The sequence below is a fragment of the Pteropus vampyrus genome, unplaced genomic scaffold (genome assembly GCF_000151845.1).
Source record: "Pteropus vampyrus isolate Shadow unplaced genomic scaffold, Pvam_2.0 Scaffold518, whole genome shotgun sequence".
NCBI classification, from domain to species: domain Eukaryota; kingdom Metazoa; phylum Chordata; class Mammalia; order Chiroptera; family Pteropodidae; genus Pteropus; species Pteropus vampyrus.
Genome location: NW_011889299.1, coordinates 783,041 through 798,974, shown reverse-complemented (window position 1 = coordinate 798,974; position 15,934 = coordinate 783,041). Strand labels below are relative to the sequence as shown.

Below are 15,934 nucleotides of genomic sequence, written 5' to 3'. Positions count from 1 at the left end.
GCTAGATTTCTCCCCCAACACACACGAAGAACAGGTAATGTACTTACAATCTGTACCATAAAGCATAATCATATACACATTTATACCATTAAACAAATGTTTCATGTGTACATATTTGATTTTCCAAGGGCAGGACCATGCCTCACATATCTTTACAAATCTCTTACTCTCAGTGGGTTAATACTTGTTGCACAGTAACTGAATCAGGGGTTTTTTTGTTTGTGTGTTCAGGCTAAGGCAGGAGGAGGTAGAAACATGTCGAAATGATAAAGGTTGAATGGACAGAAAGGTATAAATAAAGCACTTGGTCAAAATGGGAAAAATCCTTGTAGAAGAAAGGAGTTCAATTAACATCTGTTGAACGGATTTGCTGCAAGGTTGGAAAGAGGCTATAGAAAACAAAAAAATTGGAAAAAGGCATTTCAGCTTGAAGCAGAAGACAGTAGGAAAACATGGGGCTACAAAAGAAATTCTGCTAAAACCTCTGGACACAACTGGGTAAGCGAAAGGTAAAGGGGGTTATTGGGATGACATGGTGATGTGGTTAGGAAAGTGAGAGAACCGGTAGGGGGTGGTATGAAGGGGTTGGTAGATGGATAAAATGATCCAGGGTAGTTAGACAAGTGGGTTAGCTGATTTGGCGGTGAGAAGGGAAGCAGGTAAGTGGGTGGGTGGTTAGGTGTTTAGTTGGGAGGGAATAGGTGTGGGGCTTATTATGAAAGATCCGGCCCCTCCCTCACCTTGACCCGGAAGCGGATGAGTGCTAGCCTCACGCAGTGGCTCAGGCAGGCCGGTGGCAGGAACCAGGCCCGTGGAGGAGGGGTGCCCTTGTTGCCCACGTGTCCCACGATCAGTTGCGCTGTCTGCCGCTCGGCCTGGCACCGACGGCCCCACTCGGCCAGCCGGTCCTTGCCCAGGCCCCCAGGGAACATGACCACCAGCTCCAGGCCGTCGCCGCCGGGATAGGCACAAGCCTGGCATAGCGCTGACAAGTAGCCCAGCATGGCGTTCCATTGGCCGCCACACACCCAATCCGTCTGGTAGCCACCATAAAGCCGCGGCAGCGCCGAGCCCGCGTCTACCAGCACCCGAGCCCCGGGAAGCGGAGCGGGCGGCGGCAGCGGCGGCGGGTGTAGCCCGGGATGTGCCTGGCCGTGGTGGTTGAAGTGGTGAGCGGGGTGATGTTGGCGAGTCGGCCCCGCGCCCCCGGAGTAGGCACCCAAGGCAACGGGAGGAAGCGGCGACTGCTGAGGAGCGGAGCCCCTGGCGGTGCGGGGACCCCCGGGCGCTAGGGCTGCCGAAGGTGGCAGCTGCCGATGCTGGTGCTGTTGCTGCTGGCGCGAGACCGTGCGCGCAAGTTTGAGGAGGTCCACGGGCACCACAGCCCCGGGACAGCGCTTCTCCAGGAACTCTTGGAAGCCCTGTACGCCCATGCTTCGTCGGCGGGCAGACGAGACGGCGGCTGCGCGAACAAGCTAGGCGACGGTCTGGGCGCGAAGCTGGGGGCGAGGGGGCGGGAAAAGGATTCCCGAGGGGAGGGGTGAGCAAGCGAGGGAGTGAGGGAGGGGAGGAGACCACAGATTGGATTTGGGTGGAGAGGAGGGGGTGAGGCCGACCGGATTTAGGAGAGGCTGAGAGGATTACAGCGATGACGGGTTCTAGTCACTTCTTTTTTTTCCTCTCCGTCCGCCGTTCACCGTTTCAGAAGTGGAGAAGCCTCTTCCGTCCACCTCCGGGAGCCATGTTGCCTCGTCTTCTCGATGGTACACGCTTTCTAGTTGAAGGAGGGGGAACGGGGCGGGACCGAAAGGGCATCATGGGAGTTGTAGTGTTTATGGCCTTGTGATACATTTCGAAGAACAAGATTACCACCCCTGTCGGCCCTGGCACTCGCAGGGTCACAAATGGCGGGGCGCGGTAATAATGTGTTTAGTATTTGCACTCCAATTCCTGGCATTCACCAAATTGCTTCAGGCTATTTACCGCCTTTCTCAGAAAAAGGAGTTTTGGGGGGAAACTGGTGTATCATGGGAAAGGAAGTGGATTAATTTAATCCAGTGAAAGTATGCTAAAATTCTCTAGGAGGGGTAATATTACTTTCAGGGGAAAAAAATAATATGTGTAGCTTTTAATGAATGAGAAAGGACACTTATGGAAGATGAAATTAATAACCGCCAACATTTCTGTAGCAATCCACTTTAGCTACTGCAATTCTTCGAAAAAGAGTTGTTGGTCTTAATTTATGAATGGGAAACTTACATTATTGACTCAAGGCAATGCAGAGGAAAAAATGAGTCTCCTTTGTCCTCAAGATCTCGTTAGGGAGGCAAGCACCAACACAAACAAGTCGTACCTTTTTGGTACTCACTGAGCTACAGTGTCCTGTGGTTAGGACCTCTGTTTTCAAACCTCACTGTGAATCAATCTGTCAGGGAGTTCCAGCAAAATAACCGTAAGGAATACAATTCCAGATGTACGGAATCATAATTTTGTAAAAAAACATATTTTCGGCATGCTCCTCAGTTGATTCTGATGTAGCTACACCAGTCTTCTGACTGGCTTTTAGGGCCCACTCTTTCAGTAGGATAAGGGCAGAAAAAAAGATTTGTAACAGTGAGTAGTAGCAGATCGGGTTTAGAACTTAATGAGAGGTGGGAGAATTGCAGGCAGAGTTAGAACCCAAACGTGCAGAACTTAAGAGTAGTCAAGATGAATGAAGTCTGAGAACAGTCTAACAGGATGCAAAAGCTGAAAAAGCTTCAAGCTCCATAAAGGAGTTTATCATAGAAGAATAGTGGAAATAAAACAAGCCAGATTGGCAAAGAGTAAGTAGATGGCAAAGCAGTGCACATAGGTAACTCTTTTGAAAACTAGCAGTGGAAGAAGAGAGTTGTGGCTTGAAGGGATGAAGAAGGGAAGGAATAGAGGTTTTCTAGTATAATGGATACCTATTGGATTGTCTGTTCAGCCCTCCTTTTCTAGGAATTAATCCACCCCCAATTTACAGAGTACAGCAAAAACTGCCATGTTCCTGTACACATGGCTGACTGGGTCACAGGTGGACAACTAAACCAAGCTGGGTCAATCAGAATCTCATTCCCTAGAAATTTAGAATTGGACCAGAGAGATCATTTTTCCTCTAAGTGTAAAACGTGTAAGCTGTCAGAAGTCAATTTTCCCACAAGAGAGACAGAAGGAACAGATGCTGATCTGCAGAAAGAGAAGAAAAATGCAGACTCTCAGAGCAGAGACAAGAGATAGGGAGTCTTCATTGTATTTTAGTCCCAAGTTCTAGATTGTTCCTGAGGCATTCTTGCCTTTGGTTTCTCTGAGGCAAACCAATATCCTTACTAGTTTTGTTTAAGACACAGTTGGGTTAGAAACTACTTATGACCAAATAATAATAATAATAATAATAATTATTATTATTATTATTATTATTATTATTATTCAGGAACTGGTACCAGAAATGGCATGTGGCAAATTACAGACTCTAAAATATGGAACTGGCAGAGATCGCTGATATCCCATATCAATTAATGGGAAGTTGGCATTCTATGTTATTTGGCAGTGAAGCAGTTGCTTATTGCTCCTGGCACTCAAAACAGAGCAGACCTCGTGCCTGTATTAAGAGATCTGCAGTTGCCGAGGGTCAGATAATCATGGGTTTTACTGACTTATAGTAGAACTCTCAAAGTGTATCACTGAAGTGGGGGTAGGCAGAAAAGGATAAAGGGGGTCAAATACATGGTGACAGAAGGAGATTTAACTTTGGGTGGTGAACACAATGCAATATACAGATAATGTATTATTGAATTGTATACTTGAAACCCATATAATTTTATTAATCAACATCACCCCAATAAATTTAATATAAAGGTGTTTTACTGATTAGGAAATTGGCATCTAGGCAATTGGAATGAGGTTATCTGTATAAGCCTCCATAGTATCCCTTGTTCTCCAACTCCCAAAAATGTGACGATGTCTCACTCTGTGAATACATTCAGCTAGAATGCAATGAAGGAGCGGGTAAGTGTAACATTCCCAGAGCAGATCAGAAAAAAAGAGGCTTCACAGTCTTGAACTCGGCCTGTTATTTCCTGTTCAAGCTTCAAGCTGAAGACATTGAGCAGAATGCCAGGGAGAATGAGCCAAATCCTTAGGTAGAGTGCTAAGAAACAGAGGCTGCAACAAGATGAGCCAGTTTATTCCCTTTAGCAGATTTGAAGATTCAAAGAGCTAAACTTGACAAGATTCTTGGCACTTATTATTAGCATTCTGAGTCCCCTCTAAAGAAATATACAGGCAGTCAAATGAGGTTTTGAGAAAGTTATATCACTAGAAAATCATATCCAGTGAATAAAGTCCATGAGCCAGGGCACTAGTTCTCCCTGGACCAGCATATCAGCATCACCTACAAATTATTAGAAATGTCAGTTCTCAGGCCTCAGCCCAGACCTCCATAATCAAACTCTAGGGGAGGAGCCAGCAATACAGATTTAAGTAGTATCAAAGATACACAAAGCCAGACAGTAGTTAAAGCAGTGAAAACAGATTATATTCAGTCACTACTGCCGCGAGGGGAAAGAGATGAGCCCCATTCCCATTTGTGCGGAGGTGACTGGGCATTTTAAAGGAAGCAAAGGAGTAAGCAGGGGCTCAGTAGAGTCCAGGAAGTGAAAAATTCCAAAGGATTGGTCACTGTAAGTACAATTAGGCCAGCTGTGTCTGCTAGCTACAATTATTGAAGTTAAGAGTCTATCCTCTCTCAAGACTGGGAGACAAAGGCCCTAGGCTTCCTGATGATTACTTTTTTTCATAAACTTTATTTTTCAATTCCAGTTGACATACAATGTTATATTAGTTTCAGGTGTATAACAGTGATTAGACATTTATATAACTTGACAAAGTGATCACTCTGATAAATATAGAACCCCTCCAATACCATACGTAGTTATTACAATATTATTGACTGTATACTCCGTGCTATACTTTATATCCCCGTGACTATTTTTTTATTTTTCATTTAGAGTTGACATTTAGTATTAGTTTATATTAGTTTCAGGTGTACAGCATAGTGTTTAGGCATTTATGTAATTTATGAAGTGATCCCCCAGATTAGTACCCGCCTGGCACTATACATAGTTTTTACGATGATATTGACTATATTTCCTATGCTGTACTTTACATCTCCGTGACTGTGTTGTAACTACCAATTTGTACTTCTTAATCCCTTCCCCTTTTTCACCCAGGCCCCCAATCCCTTCCCATCTAGCAATCACCAGTTTGTTCTCTATATCTGAGTCTGTTTTCGTTTTGTTTGTTCGTTTATTTTGTTCTTCAGATTTCACATAGAAGTGAAATGATATGGTATTTGTCTTTCTCTGTCTGACTTATTTCACTCAGCATAATAACCTCTAGGTCCATCCATGTCACTGCAAATAGTAGGATTTCATTTCTTTTATGGCTGAGAAATATTCCATTTTATATATGTACCATAATTTCTTTATCCAATCACCTATTGATGGGCACTTACGTTGCTTCCATACCTTGGCTATTGTATTAAATAGTACTACAGGAAACATAGGGGTATATATATCTTTTTGAATTAGGTTTCTGGTTTTCTTTGGATTAATGCTCAAGTGACGTTGAGCATCTTTTCATGTGTTTATTGGCCGTCTGTATGTCCTCTTCAGAGAAATGTCTATTCAGATCTTTTGCCCATTTTTAATTGGATTGTTTGTTTTTTTGTTGTTGAGTTGTATGAGTTGTTTATAAATTTTGGATATTAACCCATTATCAGATGTATCATAGGCATATATCTTCTCCAATTCAGTAGTTTGTCTATTTGTTTTGTTGATGTGCAAAAACCTTTTAGTTTTATGTAGTCTCATTTGTTTACCTTTTGTTTCTCTTGCCTGAGAAGATATATCAGAAGAAAATATTGCTAAGAGCAATGTCAGAGAGTTTAATGTCTACGTTTTCTAGGAGTTTTACGGTTTCCGGTCTTACATTTAAGTCTTTAATCCATTTTGGTTTATTCCTGTATATGGTGTAAGACGGTGGTCTAGTTTTTTCGTTTTTGCCTGTATCTGTCCAGTTTTTCCAAAACCATTTATTGAAGAGACTGTCTTTACTCCATTGCATATTCTTGCCTCCTTTTTCATAGATTAAATGACCATGTAGGCGTGGATTTGTTTCTGGGCTCTCTGTTCTGTTCCATTGATCTATGTGTCTGTTTTTATGCCAGTACCATACTGATTTTATCACTATAGCCTTGTACTATAGTTTGATATCAGGTAGTGTGATACCTCCAACTTTGTTCTCCTTTCTCAAGATTACTGTGGCTATTCGAGGTCTTTTATGTTTCCATATAAATTTTTGGATTATTTGTTTTAGTTCTTTGAAAAGTGGCATTGGTATTTTGATAGGGATTGCACTGAATCTATAGATTGCTTTTGGTAGTATGGACATTTTAACTATTTAAATCTTTCTATCCATGAGCATGATATACGCTTCCATTCATTTGTATCTTCTTCAGTTTCTTTCTTCAATGACTTATAATTTTCCGAGTACCGGTCTTTTACTACTTTGGTTAAATTTATTCCTAGGTATTTTATTATGTTTGATGCAATTGTAAATAGTATTTTCTTAATTTCTCTTTCTGATAGTTTATCATTGGTATATAAAATGCAACCAATTTTGAATATTAATTTTATATCCTGCTACTTTACTGGATTTATTTATGAAGTCTAACAGTTTTTGGTGGAATCTTTAGGGTTCTCTCTTTATACTATCATGTCATCTGCAAACAATGACAGTTTTACTTCTTCCCTTCTAATTTGGATGGCTTTTATTTCTCTTTCTTGTCTGATTGCTGTGGCTAGGACTTCAATACTATGTTGAATAAGTAATAAAAATGGACATCCTATCTTGTTTCTGATCTTGTTTCTGATGCTTTTAGCTTTTCACTGTTGGGTATGATGTTAACTGTGGGTTTGTCATATATGGCCTTTATTATATTGAGGTATGTTCCCTCCATTCCCACTTTGCTGAGAGTTTTTATTATAAATAGATGCTGGATTTTATCAAACGTTTTTTTTTTTTTTACTTCTATTGATATAATCATATGATTATTTCAATTTGTTAATGTTGTGTATCAAATTAATTGATTTGCAGATATTGAACCAACCTTGTATGCCAGGAATAAAACCCAGTTGATCATGGTGTATGATCTTTTTAATATATTGCTGGATTTGGTTTGCTAATATTTTGTTGAGGATTTTTGTATCTGTGTTCATCAGGGATATGAGCCTTTAATTTACTTTTTTGTTGTTGTTTTTGGTTTTCGAATTGGGGTGACTGTGTCTTCATAAAATGTTTTTGGAGCCTTCCATCTTCTTGAATTGTTTGGAATAGCTTAAGAAAGATAGGTGATAATTCTTTGCATGTTTGGTAAAATTCACCTATTTTTGTTTCTTGGGATTTTTTTGATTATTGATTTGATTTCATTAATAGTGATCATCCTGGTAAGATTTTCTATTTCTTCTTAACTCAGTCTTAGAAGAGTGTATGTATCTAGGAATGTGTCCATTTCTTCCAGATTGTCCAATTTGTTGGAATATAATTGTTCGTGATATTTTCTTACAATCCTTGGTATTTCTGTGGTGTCATTTGTCACTTCTCTTTCATTTCTTATTTTATTCATTTGAGTCCTCTCTTTTTCTTAATGAGTCTGTTTAATGGTTTATCAGTTTTGTTTATCTCTTTAAAGAACCGGCTCTTGGTTTCATTGATCTTTTGTATTGTATTTTTAGACTCTATTTTGTTTATTTCCACTCTGATTTTTATTATTTCTTTACTTTTATTCACTTTGGGCTTTGTTTGCTGTTCTTTTTCTAGTTCTTTTAAATGTAAGGCTAGATTGTTTATTTGAGATTTTTTTTTTGTTTCTTGATGTAGGCCTGTATTGCTATAAATTTGCCTCTTAGAACTGCTTTCTCTGTGTCCCATAGATTTTGAGTCATTGTATTTTCATTTTCATTTGTCTCAAGGTATCTTTTGAGTTCTTCTTGATGTCATTGTTAACCCATTTGTTGTTTAATAGCATGTTATTTAGTCTTCATGTGTTTGTGTATTTTCTAGGATTTTTCCTTGTAATTAATTTCTAGTTTCTTACCATTGTGGTTGGAGAAAGATGCTTGATATGATTTCAATGTTCTTAAATTTATTGAGACTTGTTTTCTGGGCTAATATGTGGTCTATCTTGGAAAATGTTTCCTGTGTATTTGAAAATAATATGTATTCTGCTGCTTTGGGGTGAAATGCTCTAAAAGTATCAGTTAAATCCATCTGGTCTAGTGTGTCATTTTCTTGTTGATTTTTTGTCTGGAAGATCTGTCCACTGTTGTCAATGGGGTGTTTAAGTCCCCTACTATGACTATTTCTGTTGATCTCTCCTTTTATGTCAGTCGATATTTGCTTTATATATGTAGGTGTTCTTATGTTGGGTGCCTCAATATTATTAGAGTTATGTCCTGTTGTTGGATTGATTCCTTTATCATTATGTTATGTCCTTCTTAGGCTCTTATTATAGCCTTCGTTTTAAAGTCTATTTTGTCTAACATAAGTATTGCTGCCTCAGCTTTTCTTTTCATTTCCATTGCATGAAATATCCTTCTTCATCCCTTTATTTCAGTCTGTGTGTGTCTTCCAATATGAAGTGGGTCTCTTGTAGACAGCCTGTGTATGGGCCTTCTTTTCTTATCCATTAAGTTATCCTGTCATTTGATTGGAGCATTTCATCCATTTACATTTAAAGTGATTACTGATAGGTACATAGTTATTGCCATTTAATTATTCATATTTATGGGGCTTTTCTCCCCTCTTCTTCTTAAGAAGTCTCTGTGATATTTCTTATAATATTGGTTTGGTGGTGATGAATTCCATTAGCTTTTTCCTTTTAAGAAAACCCGGTATCTCTCCTTCACTTGTAATTGATAGCCTTGCTGGATAGAGTAGTCTTTGTTGCAGGTCTTTACTTTTAATCGCTTTGACTATTTCGTGCCGATCTCTTCTGGCCTGCAAAGTTTCTGTTCTGAAATCAGCTGACAATCTTATGGGAGCTCCTTTAAAAGTAACTAGCTGCCTTTCTCTTTGCTGCTTTTAGGTTTCTCTCTTGTCATTAATCTTTGGCATTTTAATTATGATGTCTTGTTATAGGCCTATTTGGGTTCATCTTGTTTAGGACTCTATGCTTCCTGGTCTTGCATGTCTCTTTTGCCAGGTTAGGAATGTTTTTCATCATTATTTCTTCAAATAGGTTTCAATCCCTTGTTCTCTTTCTCTCCTCCTTCTGGTACCCCTACGTTGCGAATGTTGGGATGCTTGATGTTGTCCCAGAGGTTCCTTAACCTTTCCTCATTTTTTTTTCCTTTTTCTTGTTGCTGTTCCAATTGAGTGTTTTCTGCTACCTTGTCTTCAAATCGCTGATTCGATTTTCTGCTTCATCCTTCTAGTGTATTCTTTATTTCAGTTATTGTTATTTTCCATGTCTGACTGGTTCTTTTTTTATGGTTTCTATGTCCTTTTTTATGCTTACTATCTTTTTGTTGAAGTTCTCACTGAGTTCATCTATTCTTCCCCTAAGTTCATTGAGCATTTTTATAACCAGTGTTTTGAACTCTGTATTTGGTAGGTTGCTTGCCTCCATTTCATTTAGTTCTTTTTTTGCAGTTTTCTCCTGTTCTTTCATTTTGGACACGTTTCTTTGCTTTCTCATTTTGGCTGCCTCTCTATGTTTGTTTCTATGTATTAGATAGAATTGCTACATCTCCCAGTCTTGGTCAGTTGGCCTTGTGTAGTAGGTGCCCTGTGCATCCCCATGGTATAGTCTTCCTGATCACTTATGCTGGTTTCTCCAGAAGTATTCCTTGTGTGGGTTATGTGCAACTTCTGTTCTAGTTAAGCCTTTATTGCTGTTAGCACATCAGTGGATGGGATTGATTCTCAGGCTGACTGGCCATGAGGATTGGCAATGCCCACAGGGGATGAGCTGCTGTGTGGAGGCTGACCCCATGGAGTGGGATTTGCCCCAGTGATTTCTTGTGCCTTTCGAGACCACCCTTTGGGTTTGCTGCTTGTGGGGCTAATCAGGTGGCTCTCTATTGTGGTCCGACACCAGCCTCTGGGTGTGTTGGTTCTGAGACCTCTCGGGAGGGGTTCCCATGCAGGCCAAAGTCAGCCACTGCCTGTGACTGCCCAGGGCCACCTGGTAGGATATACAAAGCAATACGCAGTTGGTCACTGCCTATACCAGACCTAGAGGCAAGTGGGAGAGGCCATGCTGTGAACCAAAGCCAGCTGCCACCAGTACTGGGCTTCGGGCAGCTTAGCAAAAGATCCAGGCCACCCCAAGACTTATGACTGCCTATCGGCTGCCGGTAAGGCTCAGCAGCTGATAGATCCTTGGGGTGGTACACAATTTGGGTAGGGTGGGGTCCCAGGGAGTTACCATGGTAAAGTAAGCAATTTCACATGGCCACAGAAGGTTTATATTTGGTGTTAGTGCTGAGCCTGTGGCCACTCACAAAAGTCTCAGATCACACTGAGGCTAGCTGCCATCCACTTCAGACCCACAGACACCCAGGATTTATTCAAGAAATGCTGCAGCTCTGGTCGGGGCTGGTTGCCTGTCACTGGAATTGTCTCCAGAGGTCCGAAGGCCAAGGCCTGTAGATTGATGGCTTTTGCCAAGAGGGCTGGGTGGAGCTGGTTCCCCAGCCACGAATATGCCTTCAACAATTTGAAAGTTGAGTGAGGCAGCATTTGAGGGAGTCATCAGCGTGGAGTGAGTGGATTCACCAGGCCAATGCAGATTCAGTATTGGCTGTGTGGAGGCAGGGCTCAATACAGGCAAGATGTTCCCACCTATAGGCTGCACAAGAGGAGGGCTCAATAAAGGGACAACAGTGGCTGTCTCTCTAGCCCTTGCCCCAAAGCCACACAACTCAGTCTTTCCCTGTATGTCTCTGACACCTCCCGAGCTGCTGTCCCCACTCCAGAGCCCAGGGTGAGTGCCTGCAAGCAATTGAGTCTGTGCATGGGTCCTTTAAGGGAAAGTCTGGATTTCCTGCTTCCTTCCATCTCACATGGACAGTTGGAATCCGCATGGATTTTCGTGGCCAGATTTTGTGGGGACTCCTCTTCCCAGCACTGGAACCCTGGGCTGAAGAGCCATGGTGTGGGGATGGGGCCCCTCACTCCTCCAGGGAGACCTCTGCAGCTGAGGTATCCTTCCCAATGTTCAATTGCCTTATGCCAGTCCCCACCCCTACTACCAGTCTCAAGGTGGCCTCTTCTTTATATCCTTAGTTATAGGAGTTATATTCAGCTAGTCTTCAGGTGATTCTTCAGGCTGATCTATAATTTAGTTGTAATTTTAATGGGGTCATGGGAGGTGGCAAGCGCAGCATTTTCCTACCCTTCCATCTTGACTGGAACCTCTCCTGATGATTACTTTTCAGGAGAATTGTCCTTGAGAGAGACACTCTGGAGTTGTAGGAAATACATCTACATCTCAAAGGGATGGGGAAGAATTCATTATTATAAGCCCTTCTTAGTAAATGCTGTAAGAAAGGGAACGTCAGGGACCTACAGTCAGGTGTCAGCCAGAACAAACTGCAAATTCTTTTGACAGCCTTGAGCTTTTCCAGATTGGAACTGGGGTCATCCCAGGGATGTAGCCTTAGGCTGCCAGAAGCCATAATAACGTTTGGTCTAATCACTTAGTGCAGGTGTTTGAATGGAGTGTTGTGTCAAGTTTCTGCAGGTCTCACTAGCCCTCAGGTGATACTAAAGCAATCTCGAGTTTGAGAATCACTACTCTTCTAGAGCAGGGGCACCTAACCCCCAGGCCATACAGCAAGAGGTGAGCGGTGGGTGAGCAAGCGAAGCTTCATCTGTATTTGCAGCCACTCCCCAGCGCTAGCACCACAGCCTCAGCTCCACCTCAGATCATCAGTCATGAGATTCTCAGAGGAGCACCGGTTCCTAGTGCCAAAAAGGTTGGGGACCACTGTTCTAGAGCATGCCCTGGCCCACAGACAGACTGGTTAAGCAAAAAGTACATCAATAAATTGATTCTTATGAGTTTTTTCTATGCCCATAATTTCCTTTATTCCTGGCCAAGTGCAAACGGCGCATGCTTGGACTTGATGGCTGATAATGATGTACCCCTCTCCTTTCCTAAAAAAGATTTTAATCGTAGTTAATCTAATTATTTCTCTAGTATGTTAGATCTATTGGTGGCAATTAAGTTTATCAGTTTGTAGAATCAAGAGAAGCCACATTTAGATTGTCACTGAACTAGACGGGGAAGGGGCATGTCCATTTCATACTGTTGCTTTTATGTGCAGTAGTTGCATGTGACTTGCAGATTTCCAAGGGTCATGTTAGGTGTGGGCATTTTTGGAATTGTAGAAAAGGTGAAAATGGAATATGTGTTTATGGGCAGTAAAGAGCAGAACTATAGGTAAACATCTATTGTTTTGTCTCCTCAGAACCCCCTTTCTGCCACCTTCTCTACTTCATCTTCGTGGCTGCAGCAGGAGCTATTCTTTATTTACATTTCCAGAGAATTTGGGATTGAGCTTGAGGAGGAGGAGATGAAAAGTCCTAGCTATATGCAAGCACGTGATTTGTTCCTAAAGCCCATCTGCAGTATCCCTGGGTTTTGTGAAACACTGCCATCTGAATAATAAATTCCTTTTTGCTTAAGTTGTTCAAATTGGGTTTTTATTACTTACACACAAGAATCAACATATGTATGTATGTATATATGAATGTATGTATAGACACACACACAGGAGAAACTTTAGGCTGTACATAGGCCATGGAAAGGGCAGAAAGAACACGTCAAAATCCTGAAAGCAGAAGAGGATAGTAGTAGATGTTACAGAATAGTGGTTAAAAGTGTGTGCTTTGGAGCCAAGATCTGGGTTCCAATACCAGTTCAACTCCTTATTAGCTGTATAACTTTAACAAGTTACTTAACCCTTTGATCCCTTATTGTATTTATGAAATAGGGACTCATTAATTTATGCAACAGATTTGGTACATACTACATGCCAGGAATAAAGCTGGGCACTAGGAGAAAGCAAGTTTCAAGACAGTCAAGGAGCTTGAAAGGGAGATGGTGACGAGACTTACCTCAGAAGCTTGTGGAGATTAAATGATGTAGTAAAGTGCTTAGCATAATAACTGGCACAGTAAGCATCTTGTAAATGTTAATTATTATCTTGAAGGGTGAAGAGAAGCGAAAAGAGGTTTCATGGAGAGTTCACATTGGACTCAGTCTTCTGACATCTTCCACCTAAATAGTAACTAGCTATTCAGTTTCTGCAAGGGGTCCACTTAGCTTTCTCTATTGCCCAAATCCTTGGGGATCTGTTTGAGAGGCTATAAGCTCATATGGTTACAGGAAATAATTCATTAGATCTAATAGGCTGCCATATTGCTTGAATTTCTTGAACCAGCAATTGGCTACTAACAGGGAGGTCATTTGATTAGTAAAGAAAACAATGACAGTGGCTCTCAACCATAGTTACATTAATATGTATGATCCACCTGTATATATAAAATATACATTAATACATATGATACTAATATATCACCTGGGGAGGTTTTAAAACAAGACCAATTATAGGGATGAGACCCAAACACTAATTCTATTATAAATTGTGGTCAAATACATATAAAATTAACTGTCTTAACCATTTTTAAATATACAGTTCAGTAGTGTTATTCACATTTTTGTGTAACCAGGAAACTAATTTTTTAAAATAACTTCCTAGGTGATTTTAATATGCAATCAAGATTGAAAATCTCTGAGCTGGAAATGGAGAATGGAGAAACCTTACAAATACTGGTTAAATTCTTGAGCTTATTTCCTCATTTGTATCATACATGTGAGCTAGCCCTTTCCAAATATCTATCCCAAGGTCCTGCTTCTATTTAGACCATCGTCTGTGCTGTACTCCTTCACTGATCTTATTAAGCTCCTGTCAAAAGACCTACCTTCTTTTACCCAAATACTATTGCTTCAACTACTTCAACTCTAGTCAGACTTAATTCTGTCATCTCACTTTTTATCTAGTGCTGCTCAATGATGGCACATTTTAAATAGGTTGTATGTTGTCTTATCCCCACACTTGAACACTTTCACCTCTGAACCTCACTTTATTCTATCACCTAATCTCTTCCAACTACAGACCTCATGTTGACTCACAGGTTAGTCTGTTTATTCACCTCTCTATGTCTGTTTCTTCTTAAAACAGTGATATGTAAGGTCTGTTCAGTCATTATTATTATTTGAGCAAACCTACTATGTGCCAGGCATAGTGCTAAGCCCTTTATGTGCTTTTTCATTTAGTCTTAAAACAACGTCCCGAGGCAGTTATCCTTTTTATAGACAAGAAAATTGAAGTTGAAATGTTAAGCAATTGTCCCAAGTTTGCAAAGCTAAAATACAAATCCAGGTCTGCTGGACTCCAAAAGGTATCTGTATTAACTATAATAAGAATCGGGGCCCATTTCCAAACCAGCCTGACTTCCCAAGTGCAAGTTTAGTGTGAAAGTCACCAGCGATGTCTCACAATAAGCACAATTAGCAAATCAGGGACAGGGGTAGCTGCCTTTATATATCTCATTTAATACAACCACCTAATGGGGTTTTAAGAGGTCTGTGAATAAAAAAGCCCATGCTTGTTCTACTGTGTACCTCTATCCTCCCTTAGAACACCTCAGAGTCCCTGGGTCAATAAATCAAGGTAATAGATTTTTAAAAACATTTAAAAAAATCTCTACCTAATCTCGAATATTTCTGATAGGCCTCTTACTCTTCCCCCACAGCCTTCTGCATAAAAATATGCATGATACTTCTACCTAAATTATCAAATGAACAAGTGATCTGACCTCATTTAACAGTTTCCTAAGTCATTGTAGTGTGGTAAATGAAAGATGTGGGGAGATTTCTAAATGCACCAGTTTCTAAAGGTGGACCGTAAATCACTATCAATATGAAAGGAAATACTCAATTAAGTTTGTGCAAAGGGGACATTTTGAATCCTTGCTTTTACCACATATACTTCTACTGAAGTTATGAAACGAGTACAAGATATAACCTCATGAAAGATATGTAAATAGAGTACACACTAATCCTAGTAATTCGATGAAAACCTATTTATTGTAAATGTATGTGGATTATTTTTCATGCAGTACACCTGACAGTGTGGCCTGGGGTTTCTCCCATGAGCTTTGGAGTCAGACAGACCTAGGTTTGGATCCAGGTTTCACCATTTACTACCTGTGTAACCTTGGTGAATTTCTAATCTCTCTGATCTTCAAATTTTCTCTGTAAAGTGGAGATAGTAACAGACCTAGTATATAAGATTGTTTTGCGAATTAAAAATATCACAGGTAAAAGCCTAGCTAATGCAGTAGGTACTCAGTAAATCAAAGTGACTATGACAATTATTGATCATTGACAAGTGTGGAAAAGAGGTCCAACTCAAAATTTGTTGGAGTTATAAATCAAGAGGTAACACAGCTTGGTTAGTTTGCTCAGCCAGCATAACCTACAGGACTAAAAAATTTTTTTTAATCTGCTAAATTACATTTGGTAAATGAAGAATCAGCTTAAGCCAGATGACTGCAGTGACTATGACAGCATTTTAGTAAAATAACATGCTCATTTTAAGACAGCCTTTATTTTGTTTCAAAACAAAATTTCCAGGAAACAAAAAACTTAAAATGGTTGGGTACAAATAAAATAAAAATCACAGTTTCAAATAACCAAAATAAGACAACAACTGCTTAAAGGCAGATCACTTAGTTTATCAAAAAAAAAAAAAAGTTTATGTCAAGAAGGATTAAA

The 15,934-nt window shown here is 40.4% G+C and overlaps 1 protein-coding gene and 1 long non-coding RNA gene across 7 annotated transcripts in view; one reads left to right on the top strand and one right to left on the bottom strand.

Annotated features, from left to right (window-relative positions):
• FAM120C (family with sequence similarity 120C) overlaps nucleotides 1-1,713 on the bottom strand; it is a 99,318-nt gene extending 97,605 nt beyond the window's left edge. For 4 of the 6 annotated variants that reach the window (XM_011383403.2, XM_011383405.2, XM_023525025.1 and 1 more), the window contains exon 1: nucleotides 741-1,713. In XM_011383403.2, coding sequence (XP_011381705.1) covers nucleotides 741-1,433 — 693 coding nt within the window. In that variant the 5' untranslated portion in view covers nucleotides 1,434-1,713. The remainder of the gene's footprint in view (nucleotides 1-740) is intronic. The other 2 variants (XM_011383414.2, XM_023525024.1) reach the window with 1 other exon arrangement.
• Nucleotides 1,314-12,777, top strand: LOC105307802. Its single transcript, XR_897253.2, has 3 exons — nucleotides 1,314-1,485; nucleotides 1,706-1,763; nucleotides 12,561-12,777. It is a non-coding gene; the product is annotated as an uncharacterized LOC105307802 (long non-coding RNA).
• The last annotated feature ends 3,157 nt before the right edge of the window (nucleotides 12,778-15,934 follow it).